At 39.7% G+C, this 21,966-nt stretch overlaps 3 protein-coding genes across 3 annotated transcripts in view; all 3 read left to right on the forward strand.

Moving 5' to 3' along the window:
- The first annotated feature begins 204 nt into the window (after positions 1-204).
- Positions 205-6,386, forward strand: LOC111673559 (5-hydroxytryptamine receptor 3A). The gene is made up of 10 exons (XM_023431363.2): positions 205-314; positions 618-778; positions 930-974; positions 1,124-1,233; positions 2,061-2,230; positions 2,819-2,979; positions 3,235-3,445; positions 3,683-3,847; positions 4,111-4,196; positions 5,000-6,386. The coding sequence occupies exons 1-10, from the start codon at positions 275-277 to the stop codon at positions 5,216-5,218; spliced, it is 1,368 nt and encodes a 455-aa protein (XP_023287131.1). The 5' UTR covers positions 205-274; the 3' UTR covers positions 5,219-6,386.
- A 2,896-nt stretch (positions 6,387-9,282) lies between these two features.
- Positions 9,283-14,339, forward strand: LOC111673514 (5-hydroxytryptamine receptor 3A-like). The gene is made up of 9 exons (XM_023431290.2): positions 9,283-9,432; positions 10,571-10,615; positions 10,714-10,823; positions 11,162-11,331; positions 11,413-11,570; positions 11,680-11,890; positions 12,011-12,187; positions 12,857-12,939; positions 13,061-14,339. Exons 1-9 carry the CDS (start codon positions 9,355-9,357, stop codon positions 13,286-13,288), a joined length of 1,260 nt encoding a protein of 419 aa, XP_023287058.2. The 5' UTR covers positions 9,283-9,354; the 3' UTR covers positions 13,289-14,339.
- A 3,206-nt stretch (positions 14,340-17,545) lies between these two features.
- The window catches only part of LOC111673545 (5-hydroxytryptamine receptor 3A-like), a 5,997-nt gene continuing 1,576 nt past the window's right edge, over positions 17,546-21,966 (forward strand). Inside the window, exons 1-7 of the mRNA XM_087169902.1 lie at positions 17,546-17,609; positions 18,963-19,123; positions 19,729-19,773; positions 19,892-20,001; positions 20,351-20,520; positions 20,602-20,759; positions 21,735-21,945. Coding sequence (XP_087026028.1) covers positions 17,546-17,609; positions 18,963-19,123; positions 19,729-19,773; positions 19,892-20,001; positions 20,351-20,520; positions 20,602-20,759; positions 21,735-21,945 — 919 coding nt within the window. The remainder of the gene's footprint in view (positions 17,610-18,962; positions 19,124-19,728; positions 19,774-19,891; positions 20,002-20,350; positions 20,521-20,601; positions 20,760-21,734; positions 21,946-21,966) is intronic.

The following is a 21,966-nucleotide window of genomic DNA, read 5'->3' on the forward strand; positions in this document are numbered from 1 at the left end:
CCTGCCTTTAAACTCAAACCAAAGGCTGATATTCACTGTCTGCCCCTCTCCTCCTGTGGGAGCCAATTACAGCGTCCTCCCACTGTCCACTGAGGGAGGGGTTTCTCATTGCAGGCAGTGAGAGATTTCATTCATTGTGCCCAGCCCTCTTTGGATCAAATGAAAGGACAGCGGCACAGAGTGGGTCTCAGAGCAGGGACACACACTCGGCTGGGAGCTACAACAGTAACACACACACACATGCACATATACACAAAAACACACAGCTGTAGATATGATGCCTGTTGCTTTCTTCGTCCTGATCTTCCTCACAGGTAAGTCTGAAAGATTTTTTTAAATGGCTTGTAACACATTATATTAAGTGTTGATTAATGTATTTGTTTACAATACTACAATCACAACTATGGAATTTGAAGTAGAGTGTTAGCAATGAAAGACAGAAAAATAAAATGGCATGAACTAAATAAAATATAATGCAACAAACCAAATGCTACAAACTAACACTGTGTTTAATGTTAGAAATTTGAATTCGTACATACTAAAGCCTGAGCTACGGGCCATCAATATATTAGAGTTTTTTGAGACAATGCTTGTGTCCGATGACTTTTACTGTATAGGTGAGGCGTCCTCTGAGAAAGTGTGCAGTTACCAGGACGTACTGGACTACCTGAACCTGACCACAGAGAACAGCCTGTTTAAACTGACCCGGCCCGTACTGGACTACACACACCCCACCGTAGTAGAGCTGGACATCATCCTCTACGCCATTCTGGCTGTGGTAGGTGCTGCGTTACTGTGCTGGTGTGTGATTCATCATCTGCTGAATGCTGCTAATTGATCAGTGCCGGTGTGTGTGTGTGTGTGTGTGTGTGTGTGTGTGTGTGTGTGTGTGTGTGTGTGTGTGTGTGTGTGGTTGTGTATATTCACAGATTGAAAAAACACAGACTTTCATTCCTTTTGTCTGGGCAACGATGGTGAGTTGACTGAGTGAATCTTTAGTGCTTTTCCTTTCGATTATTTCAATGAAAAATGTCCTTTTCCATCCTCTTTTCATGTGAGATTCTTTAACACTCTGGTTGGTCACCAGTTATTTTGTATTTTATTCACCTTCAATTTGTTGCAGATGTGGAACAATGAACACATCTCATGGGACCCCGCTCAGTTTTGTGGAATCACTCAGGTTTCAGTTCCTAGAGACATGCTCTGGAGGCCGGACCTCTTCATCTATGAGATGTGAGTCTGCGGCACACGCACACACATCAAGTGTAGTTATTTAAAACATATAAGCAGAATAGTTTGGGATTTTGGGAATTGGTTACGTTTTAGGATCCTCATATTACAGTCGGTGACACAGAACTGCTTCAGACTTGTGTTTTTCACACAAAAGGTCCCACTACAAAAAAAATAAATAAAAAATTAGGCTGCAAAAAGTAACTTGCATTTCTACCATGTTTCTGCAGTAACTTCGGTTCAATAAATCTAATCGTCATTTCAAAGCTTTGGTTGTAAAATCTAGAGAGTTACCTTTCACTTCCTGTTCACCACATAATGCTTTGTAAAAAACACAAATGATTGTTTTTAGTAACAGGAAAATCTCCACCACTCCTTGTTAAATAAATGAAATGACCTTCCTCTGCTTTGTTTTAAACGTTCATTAATTAATGACACCAGATACAAACAAAGTATAGCTCCTTTTAAATTATTTGAATCAATGGGATTAGTGGGAGATACTGGGAGCTGAATGGATGAGAAAGGAGTTCAAAACAGCTTTTTATTCACCATGCAGCTGTTGAACGTTAATTAATTTAACAGCTTGGTATTTGCTGATCCTGTGTTCGATAAGGAGGTAAATGAATTCACTGTGTGTTCACTTTTATCAATGTACACACAGACATTTTATACTATTGTCAAGAGCAGTAGTAAGCAAACACATTATCCGGCAGTGGTGGCAGAAGGAAGTCTGTCGTCTATTGATTCAGTTCAGGATTGATGTGAAACACCATGTGGTTTCACGCTCTACTAATACACGTTGAAAAACGCACCTTTGTGTGTTGTCTCAGGATACAGAAAGACGAGTCCCCTCAGAATCCCTACATGCACGTGTCCTACAATGGGATGGTCACTTCTGAAGAGGACGTGAAAGTGGTCAGCACCTGTAAAATGGACGTCCACAAGTTCCCCTTCGACACACAGAGATGCAACATCTCCATTGGTTCTGCGATACACTGTGGTGAGGGAGGGAGTGTGTGTGTGTGTGTGTGTGTCTCTGACTGATGAGAAAATAGGCCCCTGACATGTTTGACGGACATGACCCATAACCCCTTCTGCATAGGACCCCCAGGGGAATGAGGACTGTGTCATTTGTAGTCTTTGTAGTTTTGTGTTTTTGTGTATCTTCGTAGTTGCTGCATTGTTGTTCTTTGTTTTGCCTCTTTGTAGTAGTTTCATCTCTTTTTGGCCTTTTGTGTGTCTTTGCAGTGGCTCTGTGTCTTTGTAGTTGTTTAGAGTCTATAGTTTCTTTGAGTCTCTCTGTAGTTGTTGTCTCACTGTAGTCACTTTGTGTGTCTCTGCAGTTGTTTTACATCTCTTTGTCGTTCTTTTGAGGCGCTTTCCAGTTGTTTTGAGTCCCTTTGTGGTCGTTTTCTCTTTCTTTGCAGTCATTTGATTTACATTGCAACGAGAAATGTTAGGAGTCACTCCAGACAGAGGCTCTGGCCACTCTCACCCCTTGATATGTGCCCGATAGACTTGTTCAGTAATCCATTCATGTTTTCATACCCACTTTCACTCAAAATCTCCCCCTCTTCTCTCAAAACAGCTGATGAGATTCGGCTCCTTCCTTCCTCCAACTCGTCTCGGGCCACTCAGTTTTCCAGAGAGGTGATGAAGACTCAGGGAGAGTGGGAGTTCCTCCAACTGTCTGTCAACAACCACAATTTCACCTACGACAACAGAGAGTGGGAACAGCTTATATACACTGTAAGCAACACAGGGAGAGACACAGACGGGTGACAAATTACAGGAAAGGCCTGAATAAATGAGCGGAGAATACAAGTGTTAGGCCTGGGCCATCTGACTTCAAATCAATGTGACAATTATTTGAAACTTTTACCTCAATTGCGATTAATAAATGATTACTTATTTCATATTCTTTTTTTTTACACTGCCCTTGTAGCTTATGTGCATATTATATTCTAAATTGACCAAGTATATACACTTTCCACACTTTCCTAGTTCACCATGAGGCGGAGGCCCCTCCTACATGTCATCAACTTCCTGTTGCCCATCCTGTTCTTCTTGAGTCTGGATCTCGCCTCCTTTTTCATCTCAGACCACCGAGGAGAGAAGTTGGGCTTCAAGGTCACGGTGCTGCTGGCCATCTCCGTCCTGCTGCTCATCCTGAACGACATCCTGCCCTCCATGTCCAACAAGACTCCACTCATAGGTACAACACCCTGGACTAGACTGAAAGGACCAACGCATTCGAATCAGGGACCATTTATTTGTTAGAAAATAGTTCCCAGATACCGACACAGATTACTGGGCAAATCAAACCAAAACAATCTGCATGGCTAGATATTACTAAGTTAAGGAAGAAATGTGTTCCTTGTGATTCGGGTGAACCAACCCTTTAACTGGATACCAAAACAAAAAGTAGTTATTGCCTGTTTCCTCTTCTCAGCGACCTACTGCATTGTGATTTTTGCTCTGATGCTACTCAGTCTGCTGGAGACCATCTTGGTTACGTATCTGATGGAAGTAGATTCAGCTTCCCAGGAGAAGCTCAGGCTGAAGGACGACACGGAGGCCAAACAGGAAAACATCAAAAGCGATAAGTGTAACGCAGGTGAGACCCGCATCACAGACAAGAGCAGACAAGAGCAGTGGTCACAGCTTTATCAGGTGCTAACATATTTTGGAGAATTTATTCTGGTTTTAGTCTATTATCTAATATTTTTTCATATTTAGTCACAAACATTTAATAAAATAGAAAAAAACTTTGATTTGAAAGAAAGCTTTCCGGTGCCGTTTTACTTGCAGTAGACAGTCATTGTGAATCATTCTGCGTGTGCGGTTTTTCCTCTCTTGTGTCAAACCTTGTGTTTTCAGGGGAGAAAAGACAGACCTGCTGTTCATGCATCAGCAAAGTGTCTGACGCTGAGAAACGGCATGAAATGCTGCCACTGGCTGAAGAGGTACAAGATTATTGATACAGTCCTGCAGTTCACATTATAACTAGTTCAAATCTGGGGTCTTGAGTTATTAAACGAGTGTTCAAAACAGACCACTTCTTTTTCCTTCTGTATTTTTAAGCAGCATCATGGCATTTTTTTCTATCCTCCACTCTGTAATGCTTCTTTCTCCATCCAAAACTATTTGGATAAACTAAGATCATGCAAAACCATAAAAGATGAAGAAATAATAGATCGTATAATAGGGTTAAATGGATTCTTAATTGCATAATGTTAAAATTTAGCACATACAAACGTTTCAGCTAATGTAGAGGGTTCCAGTAAAAGAGCAAAAAACAAACATTAAAAAAGAGTCACAACGCAACGTTATTCTTCCAGGCTCTGCATTGGCCAGTGCACATTCCTTGTAGATTGCTTTACAATCCTATTGGTTGATATTACCTTGCAAGCAGCATGATGAAGGAGAAAATAGTTGCCAGGGTGATAACTTCTCAGAGTTGCCGAAGTCAAAGGTACTGGAGGCATCAGTCCACACTGTTGTGATAATGCAGCAAAATTCAATATATTTACGAACCTTTTACATCTAAAAACTCCAGTTTTCAGCTTGTTTAGATGCAATGACTTGTCATGTAAAAAAGTAAAGATTCTCCCCGACAACACATGTAAGAAACAACACAACTTCGTCCATCTGAATCACAGTGGGAGAACAAAGCCACTCTGAGTTGACTGTGGCTGCATGTGTGTGTGTGTGTGTGTGTGTGTGTGTGTGTGTGTGTGTGTGTGTGTGTGTGTGTGTGTGTGTGCAGGTTAACAAATGCGTTCATTCAGGAGAGTTTCATGTGTTGCTGCTGATTCTGGAGGAGATGAAGGAGCTGCAGGAAACTCTGAATCTGCATCTGAGCTCCAAAGAAGAGGGAGGGAAGTCCAACCACTGGGCCACAAGAATCAACAGAGGCTTCTTCGTTTTCTACGTCACCACCGTGTCACTGTTTCTATCCCTCATCTTCAATGAATGGAACAGTTAGAGATTTAACACCTACCTACCTAGTACTTTAATACCTTGTCGTACCTCCGTTTCTATATTGCAAGCCCTCTGTGTGAAAATATGATTTGTTGATGTATTTGATGGAGTCAACCAGTTCTCTGTGTCCGTTTCTTTTCCACTTTGACGCATGCTGTAAAGATTTCTCTGTAGAATCCGTCACGTCGTTCTTGTAAAGTGCATTAGTCTTGAAATCTTTGACAGCAAATGTGAATTTATGATCAACTTGTAGGCTAAAATAAATGAGTAATAAGACTTCAAAAATGTTTTTGTTTACATGCTTACCTTCCACTGAGGATTTGTAAAAACCAGGATTTAAAAAGTCTTCATCATAGACAAAGCCACAGATCCATCTATTGACGATAGATTTGGTTGTACGCCTCCGCCTACCTGCCAAGTTGTAGGAAATATGGTCACAATCAAAGTGTTTTTGCAGAACATTATGATGTCACAGTGAAGTTAACATTTGACCGTTTGGATATAAAATGTCATTACCTCATCCTTTTATCCTATTAGAAATTTGAATTAAATCATAATTAGCATATGAATTTGTGTGTTATGACCAAAAACGTGTTTTGTGAGGTCACAGTGACTTTGACCTTTGACCACCAAAATCTAATCTGTTCATCCTTGAGTCCAAGTGAATGTTTGTGGCAAATTTGAAGAAACTCCCTCAAAGAGTTAGTGAGATATCGTGTTCACGAGAATGCGACGTACATGCGGACAACCCAAAAACATAATGCCTCTGGCCCTGACTGTCGCCGGCGCAGAGGCATAAAAACAGTTGATGGAGTTGTATAAACGAAGGTGCAGCTGTGTCCAGTGGTTTATGTTGCAGGAGATTAATAGTTACCCCAAGATGCATCATAATGTGATCTTGACTGCCTCCTAAAATCTGTGCAACGTGACAAGAATGGGGACAAGCTGAATCTAATGTAATCCAATCAGAACAATCAGCTGCAACAGAGAGAAAGAGAAAAATGTATTGCTTCCAGTTCAAATCCTTCACTTTGACAACATTGTTAAACAGACACACACACACACACACACACACACACACACACACACACACACACACACAAGCGCACAGACTCGCTGACCTCACTGTTGTCATATGTTTTACACTGTAAATGTTCACACTATCTCTTCATTCGGACAAATAAATGTTTCTTTCCTGTCCTGTTTCAGTCCTCTTTCATCGCACAGCTCATCGGTCACTCAGGCTTTAAACCAATCATGTCCATCCTCACCAGCCTGATATCCTGATAACAGGATGAAAGGAAGCCGGCCGTTCATTTTGTCCATAACAGTGCGGATCTAGTGTTATTGTAGGGGACACACTCAGTAACAAGAGGAGGCAAAGATGTGTGCACACAGCGACAGCGTCTATAAGAAGGACTGACCAGCTCCTTTCTTGCTGTCTCATCTCTTTGAATCACGGTGGATGATATTTTTAGTCATGCATAGCTGTAAGGAAGGTCATGTTGGTAGGTCCACCGCTTTGGTCCAGACTGAAAGAGCTTAACAACTATTGGATGATAGACATTCATGGTCCCCAGAGGATGAATCCTAATGACTTTGGTGATGCTCTGACTTTTCCTCTGGAGTCCCCTGAGGTTTCCTCCAGCGTCTGTGAGGTTCACCTTTGTGGGTTTGGATGAAATGTCTCAACAACTATTGGATTAGTAGCCGTGAAATTTAGTACACACATACATACATACATTCATCAGGATGAATTGTGATATTCCTTAACCTTTCCTCTTGCAACTCTGACATTTTCCTTACACCACCACAAGGTGGTGTACTCTACTTTTTGCAGATAGCCATATTCAGCTTCAAATTTCCATGTCCTGTTTGATAGTGCTGGTCTTTGCCGATATGAGGTAATTCCAAGTTGATGATTAAAAACCGATATAAAGAGACAGGTTTTGTCAAATATAAAACAAACATGACTTTAGTCTCCAAATGCAACTAAACTAAACTAAATATTATGCTTGTGTCAATAAAGAGAGTGATAAAAAAAACTGTTATAATAGCTGTTTTTGGATTGCTTGAATGGTAATTCATGTATCAAACTTCAGTATTGTGTCATTGTTGTATAATGCAACATTAGTTTTCTTACCGCAAAAAATGAATCATTGACAGTCAAACTAAAAATCATCAACATCAAAAGTACAAGTATTGTAGATAGTATAGTAAGAGAGGTACTCAGATCTTTTAAGTAAAAGCAGCAATAACAAAAAACATCCTGCGTTCACAAATTTAAAGTATGTCAGAGTAATATGTATTTCACTATTGCTAATGCATGAATGTTTGCATCATATTGCAGCTGGTAAAGGATAGTGAGGCTCACTTAAGTACTTTATATAGCTACTACTAGTTTGTGAATTTCAAGTTAGAAAGTTATCAAATAAATGTGATGAAGTAGAAAGTAGCAGAACACGGAAAATACCAAGTACAAGTACGACTTCAAAATACTTAATTTCTTGAATAAATGTACTTAGTTACTTTCCACCACTGATTATCAATTGTCCATCTCAGTAGGTGAAAAACTCACATCAACATTAAATCAATTATACAGTATACATATTATAACTGTAATTTCAGTGTTAATGACAGCATACTGAGTGGAGAGTCTCGGGTGTTACTGATCCTGTTGTGGGGATTTCGATGTAAAATGTTTATTTAGCTGCAGTTACTGAACGTTTACGATTAAACATTCATTCCAGGCTGTTTTTAACTTTACCATGAGTCTTACAGCCTCTTGCTCTTCCGTAAAAGTCCCCTGAGAGATGTTGAGATGACTGCTGTCTCCGGATGGCTATTAGAGCAATGGTATTAGGAAAAAACAGAAACAAAACAGAAAGCTTTGGTCCTTCAGTTTGTCCGGCCCTCTTCCAGCATGAGGCAGCTGTATTATTATTGCAACAGACTTGACGTTTCCAGACATTACGAAGAGGAGAGGGATAGACGTTTACTGTACAGATGTCTTGCACAACTGTTGCAGTCATGATGCTTGCTGGTTTCCTCTTCCTGCTCTTCCACACAGGTAAGCTTGGATTGTGTTCAGCTTGGTACATGCAGGTGAATCCTGAGAAGGCAGAACTTATTTCTTGAACTTTGCTTAATTTAAACCAAACTACACTGACTTTTTTAAGAAAGCAGGCGGATATGCTGAGTTGCTCTCCTATGTGTTTGTGATTTGCATGTGTCCGCTTCGTGTTTATAATGACAAAAATAACCTGCGTGATGCTCTCAGGGTTGAATTTGACTCATACCAAAATCATATTTTAATGACATTTTAAAAAGATGCAGTTTACCTTAGAAATAATAGTAGAGGGACATTGGACTTAATAAGACATACAGGTAATAGCACTCTGAGGGAGCTCTGTGAACTAAATTGAGAGCAGATGCATTTGGACATTTCATAGCTAATGGATCTCAGATAGAGAGCCCCAGTTGGACTCACGCCCGTCTTATAATGGCCACTGGATATTACGGCAGATATTTGTACGCTCATGTTTTGCCAGGTTTAATTATAAATTCAGAAGCAGTGGATTCCCAGCGACAGAGATGAATGTTTTTGTCATTACCTCTGGTAATAAAAAGACATTGATTGAAAACATTTGTAATTGTACAGACTCATAGATATTAACAGCGTAAATATGACTGATTTTTCACATCAAGATCCACGTGTTATTTCATTAGAAATTGATGAAAATTTTGAAAAATACCATATCTCATAATATTAATTGATTAAAAAAAAAAATCCTGGATCTGCCTTTTTAATGAGATCCTCATTCTTCCCTGGACCATGCCCCATCCCTTCACCAGTTTTGCTGTAATTATTTAGTATAGTCACATGTGAAAACATGAAGTAATTACAAACTCACTCTGATGTCCAGACAAACACCGTGGCTCTGAACTTCTAATTTAAATGAAAAGTTAAGAGCATGGGAACGATCATGTTTGTGATTTCTTTCCTTTTAAGAGTAATTTGTTTCATAGTGAATGGGTCTTCGTGTCTTTGCTTCAGACGGGGTGTATTCTGAAGATAACTGCAGCTATCAGGATGTTTTAAACTACCTGAACTTGACCAAAAACAATGAGCAGTACTTCATGACCCGGCCTGTAAGAAACTACAAACACCCCACACGGGTTAACCTAGAAGTTCTGCTCTATGCCATTCTTGACGTGGTGAGTGGTTAAAGTTTTTTACAAATGATAATTACTATTTACATTGAGATGAACTTATTACGGTATTACAGTATTGGTCCTATGTATCAAAAGAAACCGTAAGTGTAGGCTGTCTGATATATATAGGTTAGTGGATGTAACATTAATGTCTAAATGTCTAAATAATCGCCCATTAGGAATCAGAGGTGGTGTGGACAGGCATGATCATTGTGCACCAATAGGGAAAGCCGGCCACGGACCTGGAGACTCCGCCCCTCTGCTCTGACCAATCCCATTGTGGGGTCCACGCAGCCTGATTAGCATATTCACAAATTGATTAACACAGAGAAGGCGGGGTCGGAGGTTGAAGCCGTTACAACTCTGTGGTTTCATTGTCCTGTTAGCTACAGTAGATGAACTGTTAGCTTGCTAACTAAGCTAATTAGCTTATTGCCAACTGATCGTTAGCAAGGCTTTTTCTGAAAACAAACTTTATTATGATGATTTAGAGTTCATAATTTATAGGATTAAACTTTTCTCAATATGTTCAAAATTATCAACAGTTGAATACATTTATCATGTTAATTCAACTATAGTCAGAGGCTAAGATAGCAGTTACTATTAAGCTTGGCTAGCTATCTGGACTATCTTAGCAAGCCTTATTCTTATAATTTGGATTATTTGTGATTATAACAAACTTAATAACTAACATTGGTTTATCAAAAACATATATTTTGTTAGACATAGACAGAGAAAGAAAGTTTTAAATCTAGTTTTAGCTATGGTTTTCTGTAGCTATCTCATCAGCTAGCTTTTGATATTGTGTAGTTGGTTGTCTGGTTTTTAGCCAAGCCAAAACCACAAGTTTTATGTGGTGATTTATGTGTTTTTTTTTTTTTTTTGAGGTGTTCTTAAAATTTTTAGTAGTCTCTGTATATTACTGTGTGTTGTAATGCACAACATTAAATCTGTGTCTGTGCTCTGTAAGTGCTCTCTTGTATGTTCGAAATAATATACACTGCCTCATGTGATTCATGTACACAGAGTTGGAAATGCTGCTGTTTTCTTATATCACAGTTTTTCTGTGTGATAGATAATTGTGTTATGCTGTCATGTTTTCTGTCTCAAAAGATTTTCACACATATTTCTTTGCTTACAGATTGAGAAAGACCAAAAATTCATTCCTTACATTTGGACAGACATGGTGAGTTATAAAGTTAGTTTCTTCAGAGCACTTTTAATTTTTGTCCCTCTTTCTCACTGTCCCTTTTTTTCCTGATTTTGTCACATTTTCCCCTGTAGTGGTGGCACAATGAATATATTTCCTGGGATCCAAATCAATTTTGTGGAATTGATAATGTTTCTCTTCCCACTGAGATACTGTGGAAGCCAGATCTTACTATTGAAGAAATGTAAGTAAGTAAGTGTAGGTTTGGTAAAGTGTTTGGATGCTAAAACACCACTTGACATTTAAAGTGCTCCCCATTTCAAGGTGCAACAGCATTTTAACACATTTCTTTATGATTGTATTGTCAAAAAGTGAATTTCCATCCAGTTGTTTGTATGCACACCATCAAGTTACCTTTAATAAAAATTGATTCATACAATAATTTCCATGCCATGAGCATACAGATTGTAAATTTGGGAAAAACAGAGCACTGGTATTATATCAATATCGGTGAATCTCTAGTTTTTAAGCTTTTGCCATCATGCATTGTGTGTTCACTTGTCTCCATGTGTTTTCATACAGGATAGAGCGGGACAAAGCACCTCTGAGTCCTTATCTCACTATCAACAACAAAGGTTACGTTGAAGTCCAGAATGATCAGGTGCTGGACAGCACCTGCAGGATGCACATTTATAATTTCCCCTTCGACATACAGCGCTGCAGCCTCTCCTTCAAGTCTGTCATACACACTGGTGAGAGCATGACAAGTTGTGTTTATAAGAGTTAATTGTCACATCACTATATCTGCTCTACAAATTTCATCTCCCCCCCAGCCAAGGACATTCGGCTGCAGCCAATCGACAACTCTTCAGAGGCCACAGAGTGGACTCGGGAGATGTTGCTGACCCAGTACGAATGGCTGTTCATCAACATGACAGTCACTTCCAACAACGCCAGCGATTTACTCGACCAAGACATCATCATTTACACTGTGGGTATGAATAGATACAGATGTACTCTGATAGAAACTATTTATTTCTGTACAGATTGCGGTAGTTGCACTTGAGTATTTCACCTGAACCTTAAACATCATTTAACAGATCAGCATGAGGAGGAGATCAACACTCTACATCGTCAACTTCATAGTACCCGTCCTGTTCTTCTTGTGTCTGGACTTGGCCTCCTTCCTGATCTCAGACAACGGGGGCGAGAAGCTGAGCTTCAAGGTCACTGTGCTGCTTGCTGTCACTGTGATGCAGCTTATTCTGAATGAAATCCTGCCTTCCTCGTCAAACAGGATTCCTCTTATAGGTAAAGAAGCTCAGAGTCTTGCCTTTATTGGACTGTATTTCATATGAGTAGTAAAAGCACATATTCTGACTCAATGTTTAGTTATTGGTCCACATTAATGAAGCTGCCTTCTGCCTCCAGCTGTCTACTGCATTGGGATGTTTGCACTGATGATGCTCAGCCTCCTGGAGACGATTTTCATCATGTATCTGTTAGAGAAAGACTCTGCATCCCGAGAGAGTGAGACAGATAAAGACCAAAGCTCGAGTGAGGACTGTAACAAACAGGGCAATGCCAACTTCCTCAAAGGTCACGGAGGTGAGACCAGGATCCAGGTGCACAAAGTGTCCTTAGGTAGAGATTAGTTGTTACAAAATAAACCCAATAACTGGCGCTAACTGTTGCAGAGCTGACTAAACCACCTGACAAAACCAGCCTGTTTCTATAAGGAAGTGAGGTAGATAATATGGACTGTGGTCACGACCTGACCTGACTTAACCTCACTGAAGAGCTGTTTAATAATGATGTGAACTGGGAAGAATTTAAATACCTAAAATTACAAAACGTCATGCCAATAACTTCAGACATAAGTCATGGACAATTATTTCATGAGCAGAAAACACAGTTGATAATATGACAAAAGAAAAACATGATATGAAATACAGCAGTGGCAACTAATGGAAAAAAACAGAAGTATATCAGACAACACTGAACCAACATGTCACTGTACTGAGCTGAGTGATTCTCACACAGCACAGGATTATTATTCCCTCTGAACTCTCAGTGAGACCACCGCTCCTTTTAATTTTCCATTAGCATCGTATATATTTTTGCTTTAGATAAACTTAGTAATGGATTGGCAACTTAAAAGTTATTCTTAAACTTCTTTAACTGTTATGATGTATTGTAGGTATTTTTCTAATAATACATACTTGTTAATTGTATTACTTTGAATCTGGTAAGAAAAGAAAAAAACTGTCCTTTCAGAGCTGCACAAACGGACTCAGTGTGTGTGTATCTATGATGGTGATGGTGGACCTTCGTCTGAACTGCTGTCCGTGGCCAAAGAGGTTAGAACTGGATCGCACTTCATCCTCATCACAAAGGACACACACAAAATACATTTCAAATGTAACAGCTGTTACAAGCCACAATTGTATTAACAAGTCTAATAAACCTCTCTTGTATCAGAACAGCAGCAAGCTGGTGGAGGAGTCCCACGCCTTGGAGAAGGTTTCAGACGAGCTGAAGGAGATGGAGAAAACACTGACTCTGCTCCTCAACAGCAGGAAGGACGAGTTCAAGCCCGGCTACTGGACCAGAGTGGCTAAAAGAGTCAACAGAGCTTTCTTTATTTTCTATGTCACAGTGGTCAGTGTGTTTTTAGCTTACATCTTTTTAAAATGGAACAATGCATAGAAGAAATTCATAAAAGATAAATGAGTAACTAGACTCAGAGATAATCATTTATGATAATAATTTAATTACCTTTATTTCTCCTGTCGTGTTTTCAAGTTAATATGTACCTGGTTTGCATGTGCTTGCAGGAAACAGCTAGCACAGCCTTGCGCTCTCTCCTCTGACACCTACTTCACTACCTACTCAGCTTTTGTGTATTAGTACGCTGACTACCAGCAATCCCTATAAAACTATTACAAACTTAAACTGCACTATAAAATCACTCAAGTACGGTAACAAAGTGTGTGTGTCAGTCAGCAAACTCTTACCTAGTTAACTCGTTGGCTTAGCTGAGGGACAGGACAATAAATGTCCACAGTTGATTCAAAAGACGGACTTGTACGTAAGTTTCTGCAAACCGTTTCTCTTTTAGGGATCAGTTTATACTCCGATAGAGGGTTGAATAGAAGTGGGTGGAGTAACAGCTAATGAGCTGCACATTAGATTGTTGAATGAGCCACCATACAGACTTCCACATGGGGAAAACATGTTAATGTGAGTTTGCAAACCAGATAACAATTGAACAGCAAATCACGGACAGTAACTTGCTCACAATGGACATCAGCTGTTTGCGCTCTGAGCACTTAACGGCGGTTTTCTTTTTCATATCTTGCTCTGCGGGAAGAGGCATACATAAAATGATGTGCTCATAAAAGCCTTGATTTCCCACATCCTGGTTTTTAGCAAAGCTGGTGAGGTAATGTGTTTGATGTTGTCCATCTATGTTTAGTTCTTCTGTATATTACAGCTCCTTAGGGGCTGTTGATTGCATGTAATGCACTGTATAACTTATGACTAGTCTTGTATTGTAGAATTCTACTACATGTCTTTGCCATGTAATATGGACAATGTATCATACATCCTATCATACATATCTCCATTCTTGCATGAAAATGTTGAAGATTTTTTAACATATATGTCAGGTTGTGTATTTTTCTGAGTAGGTGCAATTAAGTGTAAACATGAAAACATGTAATAGACTTTTTGTAATGTACAAATAAACAGCAACACATATACACAAATATATAAATTACTTATTTGAATATGCACCTTACATAAACAGTATCTACCGGCCTCAGATATTTACAGTAGTGTCATATATTCTTGGACACTCAGGGAGGAAGAGACTCACTGGCTGCAGCACACAGATTTCTCCGAGCACACAGGAGAGAGACAAGAGGAGAGGCTGCGTCTCCAAGGGATGAAGATTCAGATCCAAAAAGAATTGCAAAGAAAAACTAACAAACAAACAAACAAACAAAAACCCAATGATATTAATGGGTCAGTTTACATAACCAGAAAAAAGACAAATAAACCTTACCCACATTCAGCCACGAAGATAGTTTGTGCAAAAAATGTGTTGCTCCGTTGCCAATACAATGAAGGCAAATTAAGTTTTGTTTGTGATTCTCGCAGCATGAAAACTGACCTTTGAAAAATTCAGAATATCTTTGAAAAAAAGCAAATGGGTCTCGCTCCATTTTACATACAAATTAATAGGAAGCAAATTCAGGTGTGACTATATCTAACATGCCGTTATGATCATGTTGCAAATCGGTTGCAATCACGTTCACATCAACACAACGTTCAGTCAGGGCATGGAGAACATGTGGCTGAGCAGTGTGGAGCAAATGTCATGGTCTGCCGTGATGGACACTTTATGTTTGATCACTTTTCGACTTCGACTATTTATGTTAAGACAGTTGTTGTTATCACTTCCCTTGTGCGTCTCATGTTAATTTGACTTTGTCTTTGTCCTGTTTCCCTCCACTCTGATTGGCGGCCGCGCCTTAATATTTTTCAACTGTGTTCAAACACCTTTGCTTCCCTTGTGTGTTTGGTCTCTGTGCTTCCTGTTGTCTGTGTCAGTTTGCTTTTCTCTGTCGTACTCCTGGTTGCCTTTTTGTAGTTCCCTTGAGTCTCATGCTCCTGTTCTGTTTCCTGCTGGTTATATTTTCTGTTTTTACTTTCATTGAGTGTCCTTGGTGTCTCCCTGTGTTTTTTTTTATTTTTATTTTATTTTTCTTGTTGAATAAAATACCTAACTTCCAGCCCAGTTTTTTGTGTCTGGTCTGCATTCGGGGCCTAACTCTACAAAAGCGGACAGAAAAAATGGACAGCACGGGTTAGAGACAGTTTGAAAAAAAAAGAGAAATGATGGAGCTTAGAGGGAATGCACTATTAGGAGAAAAAAAACCATGGAGGAAATGACACTCACATGCAAGGAACAGCTTTATTGTTTAAAACAAACAGGAAACAGGAACCCACTCCTAATATCTCAGTCACCCTTCCTGAAGTAATCTGATGTTTAAAAGACTGATAAATGGCATCAGATACAACATGTAGGAAAGCAGGTGATGCGTTTACATTTATTGACAGACGTCCAGTCACAGCTCTGGAGAAATGTCAGGTACAAAGCAAACACTCCACTAATGCACAGAAATCCTGTTGCCTTAATAATGGAAGTGCAATTGCCTGAGTCTTGACATCAAGTGAACTGACCCGTTACAGTGCACGTATGTGTTCTGCTGTGAATGTGTGGAGATTGGCCTGGGCTGATGTTAGATTCCTGTCCTGATTTATTATCCCAGTCTGTCCCTGTGCTCCTGGCCATGATTTGACAAATATACATTTGGGTACCATAGGAAAGAGATCTCAAATGGAGAGCCCAATTCAAACTTAAATGTCTGCAAAAATACTGACGTTTAAAACTCATTACTGGTCTGACGAGATAAAATCCTGCAGCCCTGTCAACGCCCATCTTATAACGGCCTCTCTGTGACCACAGTCACTGTATATTACTGCAGGTATTTGTGAGCTGGTGCTTTTCATGGTTTGATTATAAATCCAGAAGCAGTGGATTCCCACCCACAGAGATTAATGTTTGTAATTAATCTAAATTGAAAATAATATTTAGATGAAATTAAAGAACACGCACAGTAGGTCAGACATCTGACGTCCAGACCGACAGAGCCCCGTGCCTGGCTTCACCTGACTTGTGGGTAATCCAAAAATGGGCAAAGAGGTGGGGGGGTTGTGTGGAGCAGAGACTTCGGTGCTTGTTGGTTTATAGCAAGCATACGCTCCCCCACCTGTCAATCGAAGCAGCACGCACTAAATTATACACAATTTACACATACAACGGGTGAGTTATATAAAAATGGGGTAAATTAGTTATAGAAACCAAAACCGTAATTTGTACCAGGCTGTAAACATGTTTATTGCTGCCTGGGCATTTAAACTTGGGAGTCTACGGAGAGTCATTTTCTGAGCCAACCTCAAGTGGCCATTCGAGGAACTGCAGTTTTTGACACTTAAATGTTGGCTCCATTTTGCAGCCCTGGAGGCTGCCGCTTGGGTCCACCACATACATACCACCAGAACAGCTTCAACGCTCCTTGACATTGATTCTTCTAAAATATTTTGCCTTATTTGGTCTTTTGACAACCGTGGTAGTCAGTCTTAAATCTCCCATATGGTGTTCAGTTTGGTTGAGATCGAGTGACCGCAAAGGTCACGACTCACGTAATTCTCATACTCATCACATCATTCAGTGACCGGACCCACCAGATCCCGTCACTGTGGGGAACAATCACTCAGGTGTGTACTGTTCTTGGTGTTCGCCACACATGCAATCGCCCACTTGTCCAGAATATGGCGAAGGATGACTCATCTGACCATGTCACTCCATCTGAACAGTGCGTATGGTTTTTTGCGCCACTGAACTCTCAAATAGGTGGGGATTGTGCACAGCTCATGCATGCTTAATTTGTCACACTATATTATCACTGTAATTTCACTCACAGCATTGACAGGAGAGTCCTAAGTGTTACTGACACTGTTCCTGATTGTGCTTTTTCGCCTGGATGTGTGGGATTTCTGTCCAAAATGTTTAATAGCTGCAATTCCTGAACTTACTTTTACCATTAAACAGTCATTACAGCCCATTTTTGTCTCCACCAAGAGCATTACCGCCTCTTGTTCTTCCCCTGAAAGACCACTGAGAGATGCTGTGATTACTGCTGTGGGAGTGACTACTGTCTCCGGATGGCTATTAGAGTAATGAGATTTGAAAAAAAAAAAAAAAAACCCAAAACATAAACGTTTGGTCATTCAATTTGTCTGGCCCTCTTCCAGAATGAGGCAGTTGTTTTATAACAGACTTGATGACATTTACAGACAAAACTGAGAGGACAGGGAAACATATTTACTGTTCGGATGTCTCGCACAGATGTTGCAGTCAGGATGCTTTCTGGTTTCCTCTTCCTGCTCTTCCTCACAGGTAAGCTTGGGCAGTGCTCAGCTGCTCACAAAATTGCTGTGTCTTCTTAATTCACTGCATTGCCTTTTGTAAGTGTGTTGTTCTCCTATGTGTTTGTCATTTGCATGCGTCTACTCTGTGTTTACAGTGAAGGAAATAATCTGTGTGACTCATACCAAAAAAAAAAACACAGCCTATCATAGCAGTAATAGAAGATGGACAAAAGACTGACACAATTGTAGTCTGAGTGAACTTTGCTAACAAAATTAAGAGGATATGTGTTTGGACATTGTATATGGGATGGATCTCAGACTGAGAGCCTTGATGGACTTAAATGTTTGGACCATAAATCTTTAAAAATCCTCACACCCATCACATAATGGCCTTTACAGTGGTATCACAGTGAGTGTAGATACCACAGAGATGAATGTTAGTCAATTTTTATTTTATGATATAAACATCCGTCATCCAACAGATGACCTATGATGCATTGTATTTCAAACTGACTCAGACTCCATACTCCCATCAGACCTGCACATATAGTGGCTTGTGTATAAAGCTGTGGCCAAGGACACAATGCAATTCTGAATAAAAATAAATTAAAAGTACATAAATAGATAGTTTAGAAATAATGATAATAAATAAAATGCAATAAAGAAGTAATTAAATCACAAGACAAGCTCTCACATAGTAATAAGGAAAACACTGTGCTTCCACCTCGTCTTTACACTGACGACTCTATGGAAGAAATATACATGTCCCGCTAGGGTTTTTTTTCTCTTCTGTGGAACTGCTTTTTCCTAAAAGTCAGTCACCTGAGTTCCTGAGAATGTTTTGCCACCCAATCATAATAGCAGTCTGGGTCCACTTCTTCAGTGATTGTGGAAAAGCAGATTACACCTTACAGTCTCCTTACAGTAGCCATATTACATGTACTAGTGGACTCTCCTCCCCACTACATCTCTTAAATCTTCTAGGTCTACACAGTATTATCTACTTGGGGTCCAGTAGAAGTGGTGTAAAGTTTCTGCAAATCTCATCCCATCCATGTTCATCAAATGATACACCCAAATCCCTGTAACATATCCCTCCATATTCCAAAAGCATTTTATAGCATGTAGATGCTTCATGTCCTTCACTGAAGACCTGGAGAATTTTATTTTTTTATCTGCTGATCTTGGAGATTGTAAACTTCACCCAAATATGTTTCACAATACATGGTGTAATTGAAGATATTCCCAGGACAAACACCAGGGCTTTGACGTCAATATTTGAACGAAAAGTTAAGAGCATGGGAATGAGCATGTTCCTGATTTCTTTCATTTTAAGAGTAATTTGTCTCGTTGTGAATGGGTCTTCATGTTTTTGCGTCAGATGGGGTGTATTCTGAAGATAACTGCAGCTATCAGGATGTTTTAAATTACCTGCACCTTACCAAAAACAATGAGCAGTACGTCATGACCCGGCCTGTGAGAAACTACAAACGCCCCACACGGGTTTACCTGGAAGTTCTGCTCTATGCCATTCTTGACGTGGTGAGTGGTTAAACCTTTTTTGAAATGGTCTTTACTATGTCCATTGAGCAGGAGCTCATACAGTATTGGTCCTTTGTGTCAAAAGAGACAGTCAGTGTAGGCTATTGTACCTACCAATTTTTTTATTATTATTATTATTATTATTATTATTATTATTATATTTTGAGTTTCCAGCAATACCATACCAGCAACATTACACATAACTGACACCTTCGACCATAGTTGTCTATGTCTTGGCTGAATCTGAATATGACACAGAAATGAAAAAATATTACCATGTTATCAGCTGTATATGGACAGAGTGGTATTTTAGTGACGTATCTGTCAAAAAAATAAATCGGATATTTTTTATTATGAAGAGAAATCCATCATGTATGTAGAGAGATACAGGTGCAGTAGCAGCGACGCAGCAGACATGCAGCAGGTGTGAACACACGTGTGCGCTTCTCCAGCAGCTCAGCGGCAGCAGCCAGTGTTCCCAGCATGATGCTTATGAACATATGTGTTGGAAATGCTACCGCTGATTTTACTGTGTGATTGATCTTTTCAAACAGTGTGCTGTGTTGGTTGTGCTTTGCTTTTCACACATATTTATTTCTTTACAGGTTGAGAAAGATCAAAAATTCATCCCTTACGTTTGGACAGTCATGGTGAGTTCTGCCACATTTAAAAAATGTTTTCTTATCAAAGCCCTTTTCATTTGTGTCCCTCTTTCTCACTGTTCCTTTCATTGTTCTGTTTTTGTTTCTTGTCTGTTCTCCCCTGTAGAGGTGGCACAATGAATACATTTCCTGGGATCCAAATCAATTTTGTGGAATTGATAATGTTTCTCTTCCATCTGAGTTTCTGTGGAAGCCAGATCTTACTATTGAAGAAATGTAAGTGTAAATGTATCTGTATACTACCCATAATGACTCTTATGTAAAAGAAGAGTAAAAGATAAATTAATGAAATGAACATTACTACGATATTTTCACAGACACTCATTACAGTAATGTTGGACAGGACATTGTGTTTTTGATTAGTAGCTGAAGCATTTGGATGCTAAAACACTACTTGACATTTATAACAAGTGCTCCCCATTTGAAAGTGCAACATCATTTTTAACACATTCCTGGATGCACGATTAAATTGTCATTAAGCACGTTTCCATTCATCTGTTTTTATGTGCATTTGTTTATACACAGCCTGAGTGGAAATGCTTTGCCTCCATGTGTTTTCATACAGGACAGAGCGAGACAAAGCACCTCCGAGTCCTTATCTCACTATCAACGATAAAGGTGATGTTGAAGTCCAGAATGACCAGGTGCTGGTCAGCACCTGCAGGATGCACATTTATAATTTCCCCTTCGACATACAGCGCTGCAGCCTCTCCTTCAAGTCTGTTATACACACTGGTGAGAGCACGACAAGTTGTGTTTATAAGAGTTTATTGTCACATCACTATATCTGCTCTACAAATTTCATCTCCCCCCCAGCCAAGGACATCCGGCTGCAGCCAAGTGACAACTCTTCAGAGGCCACAGAGTGGTCTCGGGAGGTGATGCGGACCCAGTACGAATGGCTGTTCATCAACATGACAGTCAATTCCAACAACGCCAGCGATTTACTCGGCCAAGACATCATCATTTACACTGTGGGTATGAATAGATACAGATGTACTCTGATAGAAACTAACATCAGTCACGCTGTTTGAGCTCAGATTGAGGTAGGCCTAGTTGCACTTGAGTATTTCCATTTTGCAACTTTAATTTACCAAATGTCGTAGATATATTGTACTTATTACTACATTATATTTATCTGACAGCTGTATTTCTCAGATTCAACATGAGATAAACTTAAAAATATTCCTAATATCCGCATATATTCTTTTCTATCCTGTCTGTTCTTTGTTCTTCCTTTTCCCTTTCCTTCTCTCTATCCCTCTGTCCTTTTTTCTGTACCGTTTTTCCTTCGTCCCATTTCTTTCCTTTCTTTCCTCCTCCCTTCCTGTTCTTCCTTCATTTTTTTCTTATTTTGTTCCTTATTTTACTCTCATCTGAAATATAACAATCAAACCCTCAGTTTTTCTTGAGTGGTTTTGACTGCAGCTCGTGTTATTTGACGTTGGGTTGTGTGCAGTACTTATACACAGTCAGAGTACTACCTGCAGTAGCTTCGGATCGTTACGCTCCCAGTTTGGAAAATGGGTGAATTACTGCTGTGGACAGGGTCAGCAGAAAACACGCTGCCTACCAAAAAAGATTAATCCAGTATCTGTTTAAATTTGCTTTTTATTTTGAATATTTTCATAACTTCATCTTGTCGTTGTTTTCATCATTTAAGGGCTGTTTGATGGAAAGATGAAGCAGTGAAAATAATCACAACAAAGCTGCTGCTTTTCCAAAGTGTTAGGGCGCTGATCTGAACCTACTGCAGGTAATACACTGATCATACACAAGTACCTGACACAACCCCAGGTCAAATAACCCAAACTATCACTTTAAAGACTCAATCTCTCCCGCAGTGATGAGCAGATTACCTTGTTGTTGCTGCAAAGTTTTTTCAGTTGTGTTTCTGGTGTGCAGGAGCAGTTATATCAGTCACCTGAACCTTAAACATCATTTAACAGATCAGCATGAGGAGGAGATCAACACTCTACATCGTCAACTTCATAGTACCCGTCCTGTTCTTCTTGTGTCTGGACTTGGCCTCCTTCCTGATCTCAGACAACGGGGGCGAGAAGCTGAGCTTCAAGGTCACTGTGCTGCTTGCTGTCACTGTGTTACAACTTATTCTGAATGAAATCCTGCCTTCCTCGTCAAACAGGATTCCTCTTATAGGTAAAGAAGCTCAGAGTCTTG

Source organism: Seriola lalandi, unplaced genomic scaffold (assembly GCF_002814215.2).
Source record: "Seriola lalandi dorsalis isolate HSWRI2012SDOR001 ecotype SW California unplaced genomic scaffold, Sedor1 jcf7180002054920, whole genome shotgun sequence".
Classification (NCBI taxonomy): Eukaryota; Metazoa; Chordata; class Actinopteri; order Carangiformes; family Carangidae; genus Seriola; species Seriola lalandi.